We start from the raw sequence: 20,790 nt of genomic DNA on the forward strand, positions 1-20,790 counted from the left end.
GTCTCACCCGTCCGGTAATCCATGTCATTGATGACTGTATTTCAAAATAGATTGGATATCTGAGAAGTGATCAAGTCTATAGTATGCTCTCTTCTGTATGAGGGATTTTGTTGGTTCAACAGGGTTTATTAGTTTGTCACTAACTTGCCTTCGCCGTACAGGAATGCACCGCATATGTTTGTACTCTCTGTGACTCCCTCGACACTAAGGACATACGGTACATATATTGGCTAACCACCATCTTAAAGAAGCGGTGGCCGAGTGAGTACCTTAATAAGGCTTGTATGCCCTCTTAGTAGTTGTCGGATAATTTCTCCAATAATAGGGTGGATACAGGGGTAACGGCGGAACGGAAAGAACTCCGGTCGGCCTGCAGCCTGCGACCCACCTGCACAACCTGGCTGGATTCTCTTGAACTCTCTTTTTGATACCGGAAAGGCGTGAGAAGGAGGGGAAATTCATCATCTTAACTGCTCATCTTATATCTGCTTGACGAATGCAGGTTACGCAGTGCGTTCACCGGAGCCCTAGCAAAGGGGCTAGAGCGGGTCTGGGTTACATAACGACAGTGCGACACCCTCTTCATGTAAAGATCTCGCCTTATTCACTTTCCAAACTTTGAACATCCCTGACTGCGCGGTACCCAGTCTTGTGAAGCTGGTAAAATGTCTAAATTCGCAGTAAAATGCCTTGATCATTTGGTCCTGACCGTGCGGTCTATTCCAAGAACGACTGCATTTTATACCAAGCATCTTGGTATGCGACATGAGATGTTCACCTCGCCACTTAATCGAACTATCCAGAGGTATTCGCGCAGAAGTTGTGATCTAGATTGTCGCGATTCTGCTTACTGAACAGTCAAACTAGGCATGCGCTCATCTTTGGTTCTCAGAAGATCAACCTCCATGAGCATACTAAGGAATTTGAACCAAAAGCACGTAATGTGCAACCGGGGAGTGCAGATCTGTGTTTCTTAACAGATACAGACGTCTGCCAAGTGCTCAAGGCATTTAGAGACGCAAAGATCGAGGTATGTGTAGCAAATGCTTCCAAAAGTGCAAGCACTGAAGGTTAGGTGCAGGTACTAGAAGATTCCAAAGTTGTGGATAGAACAGGGGCACAAGGCAAGATCCGGAGTGTTTATGTGCGGGACCCTGATGGAAATCTAGTTGAGTAAGTGTTCTTGTTATTAAACAGATATCCCTTGCTTCTAACCTGTGTTAAGAGTGTCAAATTATGTCTCATCTAGCCAGGCTGGCGGTCAATAAGCTTTACAAGGGTATATGACTTGTAACTGAGTTGCGCCTGTACCGTGATTAGAGACAACATTCATTGTGCCATGTTGGCCTCGTTCTGTTATCAGTTGGTTACGTACTGGCTTATAGACAACATTTTACGTAGGTTTAGGTAGTTATTTGCTCCGCAGTTCCGCTTGTAATCAAAGAAAACCGGGTTCTGGAGAATCTGTTTCATTTCAGAGCTCGGCCTGGACAGCGAGGGCTGGGGTTCTGGTGGGATATGCTGGGTTTAGTCTCCACATAGTCCACGTCTCAATGGCGTATTAGATAATATCGAAGGGGATCCTAGTTGCTAGTCCAACTTACACCTCAAGTAGTTTTCCAGGCTGTATAATATTCGACATAGCTATACCACTCCAGTGTTGAAAATCCATAACTTATGATTCTTCCAAATGAGCGTGTCCCTTTCGTGTAGATAAGTCCGGTTCATAAAATCCAATATACCTCAATAAAAGCTTCGTGAATCATCCTTGCATGAGAGCCCGCCCTTTGTTTCCCCACGCCTTACCGGCATACTCATGTAATCTACAACTCCTTTGTCCGCTCCTCACTCTCTGCAATCCACCTTCTCAAACTAGCCTCATCCCTCGGCTTAAAACCAACCTTGAATGGCTTCGGTTCCGTTGTCATCGACGTCGGAGTAGCGTTGCACTCAATAGCATCAAGCACTGGCATATCGGCCGGGTTTTGAGCTGGCTCTATGGTAAACGCCACGATAAACCGAAGAAAGACAGTGTACAGCTCGCGGCTCGCGAGGTGGGAGGCGGCGCACATGCGCGTCCCGGCGCCGAAGCTGTAGTGTGGCGTGCCGAAGCCTTCGCTCGGCTCGAGGTATCGCTCCGGGAGAAAGCGGTTGGGCATGTCGAAATGATCTTCGTCGTAGTTTGCTGCCCACGCATTCTGACAGATCAATTAGTCCAGGAATGACGGGATAACACGCCGGGGGTTAGGGCTTAGGGGGTTCGATTTTACCATGAAAAAGGTCGTTCCAGCAGGGATCCTCGCGCCATTATAGACGATCTCCTTGATATTCACACGCGGAATGCAGATAGGCATCACAGTCCAGAAGCGCAGGGTCTCTTTCACAAGTGCAGTGATATAAGGCACTTTTTCCTCCACAAGACACCGCTCCCAGGCGTCGCCATTCGGATACACGGACATAATTTCTTCGTAAGCCTTCTGCTGAATGCGTTGGCCGTCTTCCGAAGACAGGTACGCAATGCCCATGATCAAGTTGCCGGGAACGGTATCAAGTCCCGCAGAAACCATGGTCAGACAGATAGACTTGATTTCCGCTGAGAAAGGTTAGTATATATAATCAGATATCATATATGGTGCATCGCTCGTTATATAGACATACCATCTGTAAGCTTCGTCTCGGGATTCTTCAGAATATTCCCCGTAATGCACGGCTTATCTGTCCCCTTGGCCATGCGATCCTTCAGAATATCAAACAAAAAGGCCATGTATTTATCTCTCCGCCCACGGAGATGCTTCGCCTGATTGCTTCTGTCCGAGAACAACCTGAGCAGAGGAACGTAATCCTGCCAGTTGTTGCTGGTTGACCGGAGATTCGCCACGCCTCGCTGCACCTCGCAGATCTCTCTGAGAAGCTGGTCGTTCACATTGCCCTCGATGCGGTAGCCATAGTTCAGAGTTAAACTGGTGTTGAGAGCGAACCGCTGGAAGTAGGGAGTAGGGTTGATATCTATCTTCCCACCCTGTGAATCTTTCAGTAACTCCTTAATACTGGCCATACTCTCCAGGTCGATTATGGGCATATAGGACTGCACCGCGACGCGGTTGAGCGCTGTCGCAGCCGCCTTACGGCGCCGTTTACATGACTCATCCCACGGTGATGTCCCGATCGTAAAGCCCTGCGAGCTAGAGACAACACCGTGAAATGTGTGGAATGTAGGGCGCGATATCATCGAAGACTGCTCCTTAATCCACAGCTGACGGGTGGATTCGAAGGTGTTGGCGAAGATGACGCGCCTATTGCCCAGACGCGCCTGGAACACAGGCCCGAATTTCTTTGACCATTTGCGAGCGACTGTGGCGTGTTTGACACCCAGTTGTATCAGATTACCGAAGATGGGCACGCCTGGGATCTCGGGGATTCCCTTAATCTTAGGGATGTCGGTGCGGTTGAAGTAGCGGGTGAGGAAGTAGATAACCGCGGTAGCGGCGATGACGATGATTTGGAGGGTCATAGTGGCGAGATGCGAATGGTATTGAAGAATAGATAGGTAGATAATTCTGGCTCAGGTTGGCATGGATTGTGGCCCGGGCTTTATACTTCAACCCTCTATCGACATCAATGATAAATTCCTTAAAGACCAGGATATTCCCTCATAGCAATGGCGATAATGACGCGGCCGCGTTCTGTCAGCCCGCGATCAGCTCTGTCATATGGCCAATGTTCTGATCCACATTGGTTTCAGACTGATGGTCTGGCTCGAATAGAAGCTTCAAAGGGCTCTCACAACGCTGCGTTTCCGATTATCGGTCCTATCTTGGTGCCTACGGACACGGCGGCCGGCGACGATCGAGCGGACGGCCGGCACCCGGCGATGGATCTGATCTGCCGCACATCTTAATGACTGGTATTATGGACGGTTGATCTAACCTTATAAGCTATAACTCTTATGGAGAGACGAATGCAGAGTTGAAAGAGACGTTGGAAGACAAGCACTGTAGTATGGCCGCCCTTAACTAGTTCACTGACAAGGGTGCTGTAACAGGCATAGGCTGTTAGGGCGGATCAACCCGACCTAAGCGGACCCAACACCAAGTCTACGGGGTACTTTCTATAAAGAGGCTGGAGAACGCGACGTTCAATTATTCCAATCTGTTTCCACCACTATCTTAAATATATAAGTTGTCTTTACTCGGTTAGCTTGCTCTTCATGTTACATCTTGTCACTAATAGGCATTTGAATTTTGATTTGGCTATTGACTATTGACAGTACCTCCTATTAATTTCGCCCTTCAGTTGCCGTCGGTGGTTGCTGTCGGGCCGACTACTTGTTGCCACTGGTGATTGAATGCTACTTATATATATCCATGTCTTTTTGTGGGCTTTCATCACTCCAATGCGGCCGGATTTAGCCGGCAGACCATCTTATCCTGTCCTCAAAGCGGGGGAATGCGTCAAGATCTTCGGGGATGAAATTTCCCCGCATCCAGCTCCCTACCTATACTACACAGTTACCAACAATTGGCAATAAATAGACAAACATAACGAAAAAAAGGTAGCTATACCGGATATTACCGGGTAAAAGGGTTTGTAAATTAGACATACTAGCTCTATTCAGAGATACTTAAGGATTGTCTGTTGGGGCAGCTAAATGAGAAAGAGGTGCTGGTATAGCTTCCGAAGCGCGTTTCTCGATCCCTAGTCAATGCGCCTTTCAAATTGGGGCTACATGCTTCTTGAAGGTTTTATCAGGACCAACTTCGATCTGTCCGTTGCAAGAACCAAGAAATCTTTCCACCAACAAAGCGAAACTTGACCATGAAACCCGCAATCCTTATGAAATGCTGGCTCTTCGTCTCAACTGTGAGCGCGTCAACCCTGAACGGCAAACTCACATTGAGTGAGACAAAGGTGACGGGGGCCGTTCAGCTGGCTTCCACCAATAGTCCACCGGACATCTATATCGACCCCGACGATTCGGTCTCAGTGGTCCGCGCAGCCCAAGATCTGGCCCTGGACTTTGGGCGCGTCTTTGGTGAAAATGCCACAGTTCGCTTTACTAACGAGACTCATCCAACATCGATGGCCATCATTGCTGGTACCATAGATAAGTCAGCCTTCCTTCAGAGGTTGATAGCGGATCATAAGCTCGACGTTACCAGCATAAGTGGCCAGTGGGAATCCTATTCATCAGCACTGGTGTTGGGCCCAGCCAAAGGCATCCAGAATGCGCTAGTCATAGCTGGCAGTGACCGTCGTGGGGCCATCTATGGCTTATATGATATATCTGAACAGATTGGCGTCTCGCCATTGTTCTGGTGGACGGATGTAACCCCAACCAAACTTGATGCCATCTACGCGCTAGATGTTCAAAAAGTTGAAGGTCCGCCATCAGTGAAATATCGTGGAATTTTTATCAACGACGAAGCGCCCGCCTTGCATAACTGGATTCTTGCAAATTATGGCCAGGTTGAGAACGGGGACCCTGCCTTCATCTCACGTTTCTACGCCCATGTCTTCGAGCTGATCCTGCGCCTGAAAGGGAATTATCTCTGGCCGGCGATGTGGTCAAATATGTTTTATGTTGATGACACCAACAATGGGCCACTAGCGGAATACTACGGGGTGGTAATGGGAACTAGCCATACCGGTAGGATGATTGGGACTCCCAGCTCGAAAGCTCATGCTGACTACGAAAAGAACCGATGGCTCGAGCAACAAACGAGCAATCCCAGTTCCTGAACGGGACGTGGGACTGGATTAGCAATGAGGACAATGTTAAAGCATTTATGAGAGAGGGTGTAATTAGGAGCCAACACTGGGAGACCGCATACACTATGGGCATGCGGGGTCTAGGCGATGCTGCATCGCCGACACTTAACGCAACAGTGGAAGAAAGCATTGTTAGCTGGCAGGAATCCGTGTTATCGGACATCCTGAATACATCCAACCTGTCGAATGTGGTTCAACCATTTGTGCTATTCGATGTAAGGATCCATTCACCCTCAAATATATCGTTTGCTGACTGGTAGGTCTGTGACACAGGAACTGGGAACTTACTATGAGAGCGACATGACCGTACCAGACCAGGTCACATTGATATATCCTGATGACAATGCAGGCAATATGCTGCGTCTCCCATTGCAGAATGAAACTGGGCGTTCTGGGGGTGCAGGAATTTATTATCATTTTGACATGAACGCACCGCCGCGCTGTTACAAGTGGATCAACACAGCTCAACTGATCAGGACCTGGGATCAACTGCGCGCGGCATACAGCCACGGTGCTCAGACAGTATGGGTTGCCAATATTGGGGATATAAAGCCACTGGTACTACGCACCCAAATTTCTATCTTTAATGCAGCTTGTCTAAAGTGAAACAGGAAATCCCCATGAGTTTCTTCTTCGACATGGCGTACGATATCAATGGATTCAGCGACCCAGGGAGCACTTACAAGTGGCTCGAGTGGTGGGCCACTAAGCAATTCGGTGCCAACGTCGCTTCGCAAACTGCCTCGATTATGACCGAGTACGGCCAATTGATTATCCGTGCCAAATACGAAGAGCTGAGCAAAACCCCATATTTCTTCAGCGTCACTGATTATGGAGAGGCTCAGAGCAACCTGCAGCTGTGGGAGGATCTAGAAGACCGGGCACGGGCTGCCTACAGTCAGGTCCGCCCTGACCGCCAAGATGCGTTCTTCGAGTTGATTCTCCATCCAGTGCTAGCAGGCGGCAACGTGGAAAGGCTCTATGAACGTCTGGCTGAAAATACATTGAGTGCAAAGCAGTTACGTGCTAGTACCAATGACCGGGCGAACGAGGTCTTGGCCGCTTTCCAAACGGATAAGGACATCGAGACTCGCTGGAACAATCTCCAAGGAGGGAAATGGAATCATCTCATGGACCAGCCACACATTGGCTACACGGATTGGAGTGATCCACCAAGTAACATCGTTCCAAACGTCGCATTCATCACGGGTTCCACTGTCGACAAATCACCCTGCGGTGTGGGAGTGGCGGTAGAAGGCGGCGCCTGGACCATCACCAATTCATCCAAGGTCGCCGCTATGCCTGTGAATCCATACCTACCCCCCTCCGAACGTCGGTACCTTGATTTATATGCCACTCGCAACGGTTCTTTTGGGTACTCGGTTTCTTCCAATGTATCATATGTCAAGGTCAGCGCAAGCACTGGCAGACTCTCATCTCCTGGAACGTCCGATGTGCGCACCAACATCACTGTGGACTGGCACAACGCCCCTCCTGGGTTAACCTACGCGGGTTTAAGCGTCAAGTGCGTTGGCAAAGAAGTGCAGACGCTAGAAGTCCTGTTGCCAGTGAATCGTACCGCCGTCCCATCGGGATTCAAGGGTTTTGTGGAGTCCAACGGTGCGGTCTCCATCGAAGCGGAGCACTTCACCTCCGCTACCCAAAGCTCATCAGCCTCGTACGAGGTGCTCCCGGGTTATGGAAGGACTTTGTCCGGTGTGACCCTGACTCCCAACACCTGCCCTTCGCAGACCATTCATGATGGTCCCGTTCTAAATTATGATTTGTACACCTTCACGTCGAGTCCCAACGCCACGGTCAACTTATATCTCGGACCATCGTTGAACATCAACCGCCTACGCCCACTCCTGTTGGCCGTCAGTGTTGATGACTCAAACCCGGCGATGTTGCAACCTGTGGCAGATTATGTGCTTGGGCCCCCGGAGGGTGGCGAAAATGCCATTGAGGGGATCTGGATGCGGTCGGTAGCTGTTGGGCCAATATCTCCAGGTCGCCATACCTTGAGGTATTGGGCGCTGGAGCCTGGTCTTATCGTTGAGAAGCTTGTGTTGAATCTTGGTGGTGTGCGGCAGAGCTTCCTCGGTCCACCAGAGAGCCTGAGACTCTGAAAATGTGACTGTCTTTACCGGGGCTGTCAATCTGTTTACGCGCAGGGTAGTAGCCAAATATATCTACGGGATCATATTTGATTGAGTGATTGTGGATGACTTTCTAGAGCAGATCGCATGAAAATTCAAAACAGATATAAATTCTTTGTGCAATGAGGTTGAAACTAAAAGAAGAAACAAGGAGGTAAAGAGCAGACACGTTTTTGGTGTAGAAGGAGATTATGCCATTAGCTACTTATATTAAATTAAATGATAGTATCCCATTACTATGTTTCTGTCATGTTAGGACCTCCTCTTAGGGACAGTAACTCTCAACTCCAACAAAGAGCTGATCCGTGAAACGGGTGAAGGAATCTAAAAATTCATAGCTGTAGCCCTGAAATATCTGGTTAGCCGACGGCGTTTGAGCGGTAACAAGAGAAAGTCTAATATAAAGCACGCCCTTGAATTTACTGTATGGACACACATCTGCTCTCCGCCCACCAGATGGCCATCCGGGACCATTATTCGATACTTCCTATGGGGTTCAGTAGGGCTAAACTGTGGAAGCCCATGCTCAGAGCCAAAGGGCCATTTCGGCTATTTTGGTGCCAGTATGAACTTTGAATGTTTTGATAGTCGTAATGCCATAGCCGGGCAACCAATATCTCTCGCTTGAGCACAGGGAGAATGAGAAACCTAAGAGCGATCGATAAGGATATTGGCTAAAGTGAAAAGAGTTTTGAGGCTGGCGGCCGGAGTGGGAAAGCTATACATGCCATAAGTCTAAACAGGTGCATCCATGGATACTCTTGCAATGGATTGGGCTATACCTTTCTAAATACCCCAACAGGTAGATAAGGTTCCCCGACTTTCAAGCAGATCTCAACCGCATCTCATTATTATTTCTGTATATACCGCTAAGGTAGGAAAATTACTGTCTCATTTTCCTGAGCTAGCACTATCCTCTGATCCCTACTTGTTTTCAAGGTGAAAACAGCTCCGTGATACCATAATTCACATGACATCATGGAACACAATTTGGATTGTCCGGGGCCCCAGACGACTACATAGGCTGACCGTTGGGGAAATTGCCCCCCAAGCCCACTCAGATTCGGTCTGAGACTTGCGAAGTCTATTCACGACGCTCTACACGGTGACTGGATACCCGTTATGGGAAGCCGACGCTAGTCAAGCAATATTGGAGCGGGGGATGGGAGCGTGGGGGTGGGGACGGGGTTGGGGGGGAACCTTAACCAGGCGTTGGCGTTCAAAACTGACTAGCTAGGGTAGAATCAATGCGTTTTACTTGCGGGCGTCACTAGCGTGACCTGGGGGCAGGGAGGCATCTTTTCCGGCTACTGAACCAGTTGCCGACGATGCGCTTCAGGGCAGAGTCAAAACTCACGACTAGACACAAAATTCCCACGCTGGGAACATGATGCCAGACCACAAGGTGAGGGTACACTAGAGCTGAATGTTGTTTCCATCCCGGACGGATATCCAAATCTGGAGTATGGAAGGATACCATAACTTGAGTCATATCATCATAGTGATTTTGTTGTCGCTCATTTCCTGGCCTCCACTTCGTTAAGTACCCGATTACCCGACACTGCTGTTTCGATTTCAATCGGGATTCTCTCAAATAAATTAGTGTTAGCATAAATTTCCTTAAATCAGGCTAAATAGCAGTATCACCGCAATTGTTCCGGATCTGAATGCCAGGCATACAATGGTACAAAACATTTAAAAGGGTTTGTTGCAACTGTCAAAGTTCCCTAAAGACATCCGCTTCTCAAGATGGGCCATACTGGCAGATATTGCTCCATCATGCTGCGCACCATTATCTTCATCGCTCTCCTGGGCATCGTGTCGGCGGAGAATGGATCTGCTGGCTGGTTGCGTTATTCAAGATTACCCAGTTCTGTTGTCCACAAGTTCGACCCTCCCACCCGGATTGTCACTCTGAACGCAACTAGCTCCAGCCCTGTCTACAGTGCTGGAAAAGAGCTGGAGAATGGCTTCAAAGGTCTCTTTGGCAAAGATTTAACGCACCTATCAAGCGGTTGCGGCCGCTCGTCTTCCATCATCGTTGGCACTTTTGACTCGTTTACTGCTGCCTGTGGACCGCTTCCCAAAGAAGTAGTCCTTGAGGTTGATGGATTCTGGCTGAGCACCGAGGGCCACAGCGTACGTATCATTGGACAAAATGAGAGAGGGGCGCTGTATGGCACTTTCGAGTATCTCTCGATGCTGGCCAGGGGAAACTTCTCAAGTGTGTCCTACGTGTCCAATCCGAGCGCTCCAGTCCGATGGACCAACGAGTGGGATAATATGGATGGAACTATCGAGCGCGGTTATGGAGGACTCTCTTTCTTCTTCGCCAACGGATCCATTCTGCCAGACTTGACACGTGCTGCCGAGTACGCTCGTCTGTTAGCATCAGTCAAGATCAACGGAGTTATTCTCACCAACGTGAACGCGGACCCGGCTACTTTGAAGCCCGAAAATATCAAAGGATTGGGGAGAATTGGCGACGCCATGAGGCCATACGGCGTCCAGATTGGTATTGCCCTCAATTTTGCTTCCCCTCAAACGCTCGGCGGTCTTCCCACATTCGATCCGCTGGATGAAGATGTCATCTCATGGTGGCACAATGTCACGGCCGAGATCTATGGCGCTGTTCCGGATTTTGGGGGATTCCTCGTCAAAGCAAACTCCGAGGGCCAGCCAGGACCACTCACGTATAATCGAACGCTGGCGCAAGGGGCTAACCTGTTTGCCGATGCCGTCAAGCCGTACGGGGGCATCGTCATGTTTCGCGCGTTCGTGTACAGCCTCTTGAATATCAGCGACTGGCGGGCCGACCGTGCGAGTGCCGCATACGAAGCGTTCCAGGGCCTCGATGGCGCGTTCAAAGATAATGTCATCGTGCAAATCAAGGCCGGTCCTCTCGACTTTCAAGTACGGGAACCTGCGTCGCCGCTTTTCGGCTACCTTCGCAATACCAACGTTGCCATCGAACTACCTGTCACCCAAGAGTATCTAGGCCAACAGAGCCATACGGTTTACCTGGCCCCTCTTTGGAAATCGGTCCTCGACATGGATTTGCGCGTGGATAATGAATCTTCTCGTGTTAGCGAGATCGTCACCGGGAGGCGCTTTAAGCGTAAGCTCGGAGGCTTTGCAGGCGTGGCCAATGCCGGCAACAACGTCACCTGGATGGGAAGCCATTTATCCATGTCCAATCTGTACGCCTATGGGCGTCTGGCGTGGGACCCGACTGAGGATTCAGAGACCATCGTTCGGGATTGGAGCCACCTCACCTTCGGCCTCAACCCCAAGGTGACGGATGTTGTCACCCGCATCCACATGGAGTCTTGGCCTGCATATCTGAACTATAGCAGCGGAAACACCGGTCTGCCGACGCTGACGGATGTGACGAACAATCACTTCGGTCCTAATGTACGTGCGCAAGACGACAACGGGTATGGCATCTGGACACGATCCGACTCATTTTCCATTGGAATGGACCGCACCGTCCGGAATGGCACCGGGTTCTCCGGCCAGTACCCGCCTGAACTTGCTGTGAAGTTTGAACATATCGATACGACGCCAACGGAGCTTTTGCTGTGGTTCCATCATGTCAATTATACCCACACTCTTCCAACTGGGCAGACCGTCATCCAATATATGTACGACACGCACTATTCCGGCGCGGAGGTTGCTCAGACATTTCCAAGCATGTGGAAGGGCTTAGAGAAGGGAATCGATCAGCAGCGGTTCCGGGAAGTCTTGCACCAGCTGACCTTCCAAGCCGGCCATGCGATCGCCTGGAGAGACTCGATAGTGGACTACTACCATAACCTTACTCAAATTCCCGATGAGAAAGGACGGGTGGGGAAGCACGAGTGGCGTATCGAGGCCGAATCGATGACATTGAATGGTTACAAGATCATCAGCCCCGACCCGCCAGAATCCGCGTCGAACTTCTCGCTTGTAACGACAGTCACAAACACCACCCGTGCTACGGCGAAGACAAAGTTGCAGGTAAAATCCGGGCTTTACGACATTGTAGTCGTCTACTTTGATCTCGGTGGTGGAGTCGCAAAGTGGGAGACTCACCTGGACAATCGGTTACTCGGGAAATGGCAAGGGGATAACGAGTACACACTGAGCCATGCGGCCACGCAGGAACCGGACGGTGCTTCGAAGGCTAGGATTACTTTCAATGACGTGCATGTCAAGAAGGGCGATACACTCGAAATTGTCGGTGTTGGAGATGGCCTGGACACAGCTCCCCTTGATTACGTGGCTGTTTCCCCACGCGGTACAATGGACTAGATGTGTTCACCTGTTGTGAGTGTCTACTGTCATATTGGAATAAACAGTATCTGCTCGCTAGTAGCCGTTCAGAAACCTCAACTCCCACATTGTTTACCATGGCACCCCCACCGATTATTTAACTATGCTTATTGTGTATTCTCACCACACTTACCTACTAAGACTGGAAGGAAATCAACTGTTGCAATTTCCACCACACGTATAAACGTGACAATTTGGCACCTGGCTGATTCGGTTCCCAACAGTCAGCCTATGGAGCGCGCTGACCGTGACCAATTGGCAACAGAAAGACCCTAGGAACCTTGGCATGGCGTTAAGCCTAAGCATCCAAAAACTGTTAACTTCAGCTAGATCGTTTGTCATTTCTCAGCTAGCATTCAGTGGATGAATGGTTGAAGTCCCTTGCGTCGGAGACATTCACGCAGCAGAAAGAATTCCTCAGTAGCTAGTAACTGTGGAAGGCAACCTCTCGGGTTCCCCCCTTAGAATAAAACTTAAGGACCAGTTAATAATGTTTCCAAACATTCAGGTTTGGTTCTAATCTTATATAGTTGTTGTGGTTCCTACGCCTGTGTCCTGATAAACAACCCACTACATGATGTGATTCCTGCGTGAGTGAGCCACCCGGCTGTGCGGGCCACCCAAAACATCATACAAGATGAAATATTTTATCACTTTATATTTCAACAGCGAAAATATATTTGACTTCATAATCGGTATTGAATAATCTCGTAGTATTGAAAGTATTTCAATTCAACCGACATCTTCACAAACTAAGTATTCACGTGGTGACCAAACATTATGCGTCAATCAAGATATAGTTAAAGAGCCTAGTGTATATATCTAGCATGACGACACCCTAAAGCTATATATTAGCCCTAACTGTTGAGATATTAAATTATGAAATATTCCATGTTTTATGGCGTTTTTAGTGGCCCGCACGGCTGGGATGCTAACAACTGTCTTAGGTACTACCTAACGCGCTAGACTCTCACCTAACTATCTAGTCGCAAAAGTTGCCCTGTTTATCGGGCGTCAAGGGCTTCCAGGCTTCTGACTGTCTTATTTGACTGCGGAGTGACTCGGCCTACCTGCGTAGTATTATCGTGACGATCTCTTTTCCCAAGGCTGACCTGAAAACGATCACATGTTCGACCCACTGCAAGCCGAAACCGCGCCCACATTTCGGCAACCACGGCACCATGTTGTTCACAAACGTGGGTTACAAGGTCCTCGGCGAGTTCTGAAGTTGGCTGCCCTTGGTTGGGTGGTGCACAATGCTGCTGCTCGAGCTACGTTGACAATTGTCACTCTCACTCACTGGCCCCTGCACGCTCGGACTTGGTAATATATATGCGGGGAGAAAGTGGCGTCCAACTACCGACATGTCAATATACACTGCCGTACATTTGGGCTTCATTGATCATCAGCTGCATACTACATAATTCAACCGCTACAAAATTCAGGTGGCATGTGCATTCGTCTGTAGGGCGTGCCAGTGCCGATCCACCATGCATAATGCCTAGGGAGCCATAGACCCGTGGAACCTAACTACTGGGCCCTAAATGATCGGCGCTGGAAATCGCGTACTCCGTACGGAGTTTTGGAAAGAGTGGATCTTTGATCTTGTGCGCATCAGATGCTCAACTTGAGCCCTATACATGGACGACCGAGGTAAACCCCTTTGGAGTCATTCCACAGGGACGATCATTCTCGCATGACGAATCACCTCGACCTATTATGGTCCATCATGCAAGGACCACTTTTGTTTGAGCGAAGAACCATAGTGTCTAGGAATGCGTAGTGCTTGTGAATCCAAGACGAGCTAAATAAGGCATGTCTGCCTCGTAAGTGTTTGCATCGGCGAGTCTTTCTCGAAACATTCCGTGTCTAGGCTCAAGATGCGTCCCTCAACCTTGGCCCTACTGTACGCTACAGCTTCACTAGTCCAAGCAGCTCCTAGTCCCTTGCATACTCGAGGTCTGATATGGTTCCGCCAATAGATGTTGTCAATACTCATAGGGTCGCAGATATCCAACAAAGCGAGTTGTCGACGTTTGAATTCTGGGCTCAATATGCGGCAGCAGCCTACTGTCACGACAGCTACGCGTCCCAAACTCCGCACAAAATCACTTGCTGGGCTGGCAATTGCCCTCAGGTCGAGGCTGACGGCGCCACAATCGTTTTTGATTTCTCCAAGTTAGTCCAAGAGCCAACGGAACCTGGATCTACATATCTGACGGTCAAAGCTCCACCATTACGGATACCTCAGGCTACCTCGCCACAGACGACGTTAGGAAAGCTGTCGTCCTAGCCTTCCGCGGCTCGTACTCGGTCCGCAATTGGATCGCCGACGCCGAGTTCCCCTTCGCCGACCCAGGTCTCTGCGACGGCTGTTTGGCGGAACTCGGCTTCTGGACGTCGTGGACAAACGTGCGCGACTCTGTCATGAAGCATCTCAAAGAAACAATGGCTGCCAACCCCGATTACGAACTTGTAGTTGTCGGCCATAGCTTAGGCGCGGCTGTCGCTACCCTCGCAGCGGCTGACCTCCGAACCAAGGGCTACCCCTCGGCCACATTCTACGCGTTTGCGTCGCCTCGGGTGGCCAACCCAGCTCTAGCCAGATTTATCACAGACCAGGGAAGGAACTACCGCTTCACGCACACTAATGACCCCGTGCCTAAGCTGCCGCTGCTTGCGATGGGTTATGTTCATGTTTCTCCTGAGTACTGGATTACTGCACCCGACAACGACACCTCTGTTGCCCCAAATCAGGTGCAAGTGCTGGAGGGCGAGGTCAACTGGAACGGCAATACTGGAACTGGAGCACCCAATCCATTCGACTTCTCGCCTCATCATTGGTACTTTGAGAGGACTGACGGCTGTATCGGACCTGGTCTGCCCCTCAAGATCTGATCACGACGAATTTCGGATCCTTTGATAAGGCGACTGTCATGCAGAGCCTATACTACTGCGAGCTTTCCATGCGTCGCATGATGATGAGATGATTCCCAATGACACTCTGGCTGAGGGTATGAGCAGCATGCTGAGCAGGAGAGGTGGACATGGACTAGAGATACGGGGCCTGGGAAAGGGTTGTCTCATCTGATTGGTTGATCAGGACCCTCCACGGGGGTTACTTGATATCTAACTAGCACCTTCTCTCCTCTTCCTTTCTCTTTGCCTTTTGGTACTTGTCAAATTAGGGCGTCTGGTATCAACTACCAAGACTTTATCGCCCATACAAAATCGGCCTACTCAAACAGTCCTTCACCTCGGTCTAGGACACCAAGCTGGACCAGAAAGCTCCAAAAGAGGGATTAAGATTGGTTATAAATAGGATAATAATTTTGATAGATTCACGCAAATTTAGGTCCTTGCAAGCGTCCAGATATAGGGATACAATTCGAATTACTGATTAGCAAGATAGATAGCCAGGAAACAGGTAAAGAGCCGCTATATATTTCTACGGCGGCGCTATAGACTGAAGCCCCCATGCAGATATAGATAGTCAGAAGGATATGGAGTCTGAGGTAGGAGTGGCACCGGGCCTAAAGGATCTAACCGCCGTACTTTTGTTAGAATATGTCGAGGGAACCTGGTATGGCAAATCGCTTTATTGGAGATGACTGACTACTAACTACCTAGGAAAGGAGCGAGGCTCCATACAAACTGGTATGTTGGTGGCCTTTCCGCCTGGCGGGGCGCTAGGCCTATTTGGGCAACCGAGGTGCTGGTTGCCTCAGCACCGACAGAATATATCTTTTGTATGTGCCTGGATAGCTTCATTTCGGGCAAGGAGGAAACACCCGCACAGCAGACGCTAGGCCAGCTGTTTCAGGTATATGAATACTACTACCACTACTCTTTCAATTTGAAGAGAAGAGTAGATTTCTCCAGTAGAGGGATGCCATACAGAAGAAGTCGATATTAAGCTAGCCCGGCCTAGCTGCTAGGGCAAGAATCCTCGATTATCGGCAGGTGAAGGAGAATGGCTCCACCATCTTCCGCTCCTTACTTACATCTCTGCAAGCTGACAAGGGTCCTGAGTATTCTAATTACTGTGCGACGAGACGTCCTTCCACTGCGGACTAGCAACCCCACGACCAGCGATTGTAAGTCAACCAACTAACATTATGAACTCGGCTATTGGTCTCGGAGGATATAGTGCTCATCCTGCGTGGCCAGCAATCTATCTTACATATTCGTAACTTTGTGACACAACCACATCCTTCTGGATGCCGGCCGATTGTTCGGCCGTGTGACTCTCCCGCAAAGTTGACACCGACCCTTCCCGCCCCTCGGCCACCTCGATCGTAGAGAAGAGGTAGGCTTCGTCGCTGCGGCTGGCAGTGAATGAAGCCGCCGGATCCGTGCCCTTCTTCGATCTCGACAGGTTATTGTAGCTGCTCAGTTCGTGATTGCGCGGGTAGCTGCCGATCTTGCTGTTTTGGCTCTTCAGTCGCCGGGTGACGAAATATGAGGTGAGGGTGGGGAGACACGCGCAGATGAGGCCGATGCCTGCCTCGGCGTTGCTGCGAGCAGAAGACAAACGAGTCAGTGGAGGCATTCCCAGGTGAACCGCAGAGGAGTGGGCGGCATAGCATACCCCGTCAAGACACAATGGATCCAGAACCACGTCGTGTCCGGCGTCCTCGACTCATCGACCATCATCACCAATCGCCAGACACTAAAGCCAGTTGCTAGTCCGCCTGCGCCCAGGATGCCGACGACTCGCAGTTTCTTGTTCAGCGACATCTGCAGCGACCAGAGCATCGGCATGGGAAGAACTAGGATCCACAGGTCGCTGACCATGCTGATCGTCGCGTCGGCAATAATGACCTTCCGCTGGTCGAGACAGGTCCCTCCGTTCTCAGTGCCGTACCAGTACGCGGAAATTGGTTTACAGAAAAAGATCTTGATGAACAGAGCGGGGATGTAATAAAGGAGGAGCACGACGACACTGGCGTAGATGATCATGAGCTTACGGGGGTCCGGAGCGAAGATTCGGCGCATCATCGCGAGAAGAGAGAGCTTGATGACGAAGACCATAGGCACGTAGACGAGGGTCACTGCATATGATGCCTCGAGTCGAGTTAGCAGCAGACACGACGCTGACGGTGACGGTTTAGGCGCATACCTTCTGGAAGTTCACCATATCGCTCTTCGAGACATCCCATGCGTGGTAGCCACCTCCGTAATTGCCAACTACGATGGACAGTCAGACATCTGTCGAGCATACGGCTTGTCTCGATTGAGGGGAGGTTTACGTATGATCATATTGGCACAGAAGCCCGTGAAGAGAATCTTTTGGGAGCCTGGGATCAGATCGGTGCGAAAACTGGTCTGGCGAAGAGCGCCTTACCCATCCTATAATTGCGGTGTCTGGTGGCGATGATCATTAGCATCAATCGAGTTTAAGTGTCATCCAGCTTTGCAAGACTCACAATCGTCCAACTCCAAGCATTTCCCGATCCGGGCTTTGACCAGGAGGCGCAGCGCCAGGATGATAGTCACGATGACAAGACACACTACTTGCGTCGCGAAGTTAACGGAGTGAATAGCATCTTCTGGATGCTGCAGATTGGACACCTCCCCTGGAGGGGCCGGAATGGCTGGCTCTGACATGGTCACACCGTTCTGTCGGCGCGCAGAACTGATTTTCCTGCGAGAGAATTCATACGATGTCGAGAACCGGACGATGAGGACGGTCGAGAGACGAGGGCACCGGCCCAACTGGTAATGGAGTGCAGGCCATGGGCCCAGGAGTTTTGGTATAAGAAAGCAAGCAGAGCATTTAACGCTGCCTCCCTGATGGTGACGCACTCCCACCTAGTACTAGTAGGTTACTATCTGGCAAACCTTGTCCCGGTGGATAGATCGCCATGGGCGCTGACTGGACTAAGCAAGGTGTATGGTCACTAAAGTCCCAGTAGATTTGGCCGGATGAGAGACGGCATGAATCCCATGTCTTGATGCCATACTAATTACAGGGATCCGCATCCTTCGGGCAAAGAAGTACTTATTCTGGGACGATCTCTCCATCCGAGATTGCCCTGGAAAAACCACCGAGGCCGACTTTGACGAGCCACGATGATATGTATATCATCCTAATCCCCTCGATTCGGTCCACAGAACGTGCCCTGTCCCAGCTTGCTCCCTATTTCTCTCGAACCCACCCCACCGGAGTGGAGAATGCTATAGAACTGTGAAGGATTCCTCCCTGGTCCGGCGCAGCCATCCCGGGTCCCACCGCATCTATACTCCGTACGTAAAAGGCTTTACGGAAAGCGTCCGATGAGGATCGGGCTGGCCCGCAGCGAACCCGAAGGATGCCCCGGGCTCCGCTTGATGACCGTGGCGTCTTTTTTTTTTTTTTTTTTTTCTTTTCTTTTCCTTTTGTCGTCGTTGCCCCAAGGAGCACTGGACTAGGGCACACGGGTAGGCCCCTTTTACGGAGTTGTAATTCCGCGCTCCAGCTGTGGGACAAGGCGGGATCGGGGCACAACTGCCCCCCGACCTCCGAAAACAAACCAACAACTCCCTCCCTCCATCTACAGGCTACACTGATAGGCAATTTGAAAACGGTCCTACGGGTCAATGAATCTACATATATAATGTAGTAAAAGGGAACATGATCATCTGCTGTCGCTGCCCTCGTTGAACGCCATCAACATTCCCACCCAGTATGGAGGAACCGATCAGGTTGAGTTGGAGTTATCCGCACAAGAGAACGCCGATCCTGCCAAATTGTCAGCCATATAACTATGTCTCATCATGGAAATCTATAAACCATACCGATCAGGCCAGTGGCATACGCATCAATAATCTGCTTCACCACTCCATACGTGGCCCCTACCAGGAAGAAGATGCCCAGCAACACAAGACCGATATGCAGCACGTACACAACCTTCTGGATCAAGGTTCCCGTCCGGTAGTGGCCGTGATCGTACAACCATAGCCAGCCGGGGAGGCTCATGGCGAGAGGGGCGAAGCAGACCGAGCCCACCAGTGCAATCAGATAGTTAAAAATCGGAATGGACTCGGCGAGGATGAACGCCAGCGCTCCTAGGAGGGTCGTGCAGGCCAGCCAGGTGCCCCAGTGGACCACGCTGTTGGACTGGAGGTGCTTGGTTTTGCCCAAGAGCCGGACAAAGACATATTTCGCGCCGACCTACCGGATTCCCTTTGAGTCAGATGTGGCAGGAGAGGATTCAACGAGGGAGAGGTGCTTACGTGGAGGTAGAGAGTGCCGCTGACCACCAGGCCGATCAACGCGACTCCATATGACACCATCTTAATCGTCTGTCCGGCGCTCTATGCGATATCGGTTATTAATCGTTGCTTGAAGGGGCGATGTGAAGGAAGACGCACCCCCAGAGACGGACTCGCGACCCACTTGCCACACCAGCGATAGACGACTAAACCAAAGGCGAGATATGACGCCGTCACCAAGGTCATGCAAAGATACAGCGGCTTCTTGTATTGCGCCGGGTTGCGCATCTCGGAGATGACGGGCAGGAACGCGCTGGTTCCCGCCGACGAGACGAAGATGGTGCTCGACGCGACCATTCCGCTGGCAAACCCGGGGTTGTTGAAGTTGACGTAGCCCAAGTCGTAGGGGCCTTCCTGCGGCGCAGCCGCGGGTCGGTCTCTCGTCGTCACGGCGACGACGACAATGAAGACGGCGATGTAGATGGAAAGGAAGCCCACGTAGCTCAGCCAGCCGACGTGTTCCAGCTTACGAATGGACGCCGTCGCGATAATGACCACAGCCGCCAGCAACGACCACCAGACTGTGCAGGCCGCATGATGCGACAGGGCATTGAGCGCGGTCGACACGCCGACAATCCCACTGCCCGTCACCAGGACGTAGCCGATGATGAAGAGGAGGCCCGCCACTTCCTTGCCGACCTGACCCCCGGCAGCTTCGGCCATGTCGGCAATGGAGTGGCAGTGAGGGTGTTTCAAGCGAAAGTTGCCCAGGATCACGAAGCAGTAGGTGTTGAAGACCCCCCAGGCTACGATACTGATCGACCCTCCCACGGCGCCCAGCGCGTACAGGGCCGATGGCAGCGAGAGCACCCCTGTCGCAAAGAGAATTTTGGTGAAGATCACGGTTGCATTGAACCAGCCGACCTTGCGGAAGTCGACCCCCGTGGCCGTCTTCTTGAACACCTCCCCATCCTCGTCCGCGAATGCCTCCGTCTGGGGATGGGCGCGCTCCGAGTCATACACCTCGTTGGCTTTGGCCTGGTCTTTCTCCAGCATGGTTAGGAGGCCGCGAAACGAGGGGGAAGATCCAGAAAACTTCAGCAGAGGATACAGGGGGAAAGGCAGATGGAGAACAAGGTTCTTAGAGACACGCGAGAAAAGGGGATATGGCCATCAATCACATCTGGGGTTGAGGGCTTCAGATGCAACGGACGGACCAGAAAGCAGTCTCGCCTGCTGGCCCACTCGGCGCAGTCATCGGCAGAATAAAAGGACGACAGTTCCATCCTGTCCTGCTTTCGGCTCGTCATCATCTCCGATCGTCCTGCGACAAAAGTTTGTCGAGAGGCTA

At 50.8% G+C, this 20,790-nt stretch overlaps 6 protein-coding genes across 6 annotated transcripts; 3 read left to right on the forward strand and 3 right to left on the reverse strand.

The window, feature by feature from the left end:
• Positions 1–1,823: 1,823 nt before the first annotated feature.
• Positions 1,824–3,511, reverse strand: ATEG_09973 (cytochrome P450; the record flags this gene model as incomplete). The annotated part of the gene is made up of 3 exons (XM_001209275.1): positions 1,824–2,198; positions 2,271–2,593; positions 2,659–3,511. 3 exons carry the CDS (start codon positions 3,509–3,511, stop codon positions 1,824–1,826), a joined length of 1,551 nt encoding a protein of 516 aa, XP_001209275.1.
• A 1,304-nt stretch (positions 3,512–4,815) lies between these two features.
• Positions 4,816–7,898, forward strand: ATEG_09974 (uncharacterized protein; the record flags this gene model as incomplete). Its single annotated transcript, XM_001209276.1, has 4 exons — positions 4,816–5,647; positions 5,698–5,984; positions 6,043–6,327; positions 6,381–7,898. 4 exons carry the CDS (start codon positions 4,816–4,818, stop codon positions 7,896–7,898), a joined length of 2,922 nt encoding a protein of 973 aa, XP_001209276.1.
• A 1,779-nt stretch (positions 7,899–9,677) lies between these two features.
• On the forward strand, positions 9,678–12,221 carry ATEG_09975 (alpha-glucuronidase precursor; the record flags this gene model as incomplete). The annotated part of the gene is made up of 1 exon (XM_001209277.1): positions 9,678–12,221. One exon carries the CDS (start codon positions 9,678–9,680, stop codon positions 12,219–12,221), a length of 2,544 nt encoding a protein of 847 aa, XP_001209277.1.
• Positions 12,222–14,057: 1,836 nt separating this feature from the next.
• Positions 14,058–15,140, forward strand: ATEG_09976 (lipase family protein; the record flags this gene model as incomplete). The annotated part of the gene is made up of 3 exons (XM_001209278.1): positions 14,058–14,068; positions 14,244–14,420; positions 14,471–15,140. 3 exons carry the CDS (start codon positions 14,058–14,060, stop codon positions 15,138–15,140), a joined length of 858 nt encoding a protein of 285 aa, XP_001209278.1.
• Positions 15,141–16,416: 1,276 nt separating this feature from the next.
• Positions 16,417–17,852, reverse strand: ATEG_09977 (uncharacterized protein; the record flags this gene model as incomplete). Its single annotated transcript, XM_001209279.1, has 4 exons — positions 16,417–16,759; positions 16,834–17,309; positions 17,365–17,432; positions 17,672–17,852. 4 exons carry the CDS (start codon positions 17,850–17,852, stop codon positions 16,417–16,419), a joined length of 1,068 nt encoding a protein of 355 aa, XP_001209279.1.
• Positions 17,853–18,925: 1,073 nt separating this feature from the next.
• On the reverse strand, positions 18,926–20,495 carry ATEG_09978 (uncharacterized protein; the record flags this gene model as incomplete). Its single annotated transcript, XM_001209280.1, has 4 exons — positions 18,926–18,966; positions 19,023–19,398; positions 19,461–19,541; positions 19,599–20,495. 4 exons carry the CDS (start codon positions 20,493–20,495, stop codon positions 18,926–18,928), a joined length of 1,395 nt encoding a protein of 464 aa, XP_001209280.1.
• Between the last annotated feature and the right edge of the window lie 295 nt (positions 20,496–20,790).

Source organism: Aspergillus terreus, genomic scaffold, assembly GCF_000149615.1.
Source record: "Aspergillus terreus NIH2624 scaffold_16 genomic scaffold, whole genome shotgun sequence".
Classification (NCBI taxonomy): domain Eukaryota; kingdom Fungi; phylum Ascomycota; class Eurotiomycetes; order Eurotiales; family Aspergillaceae; genus Aspergillus; species Aspergillus terreus.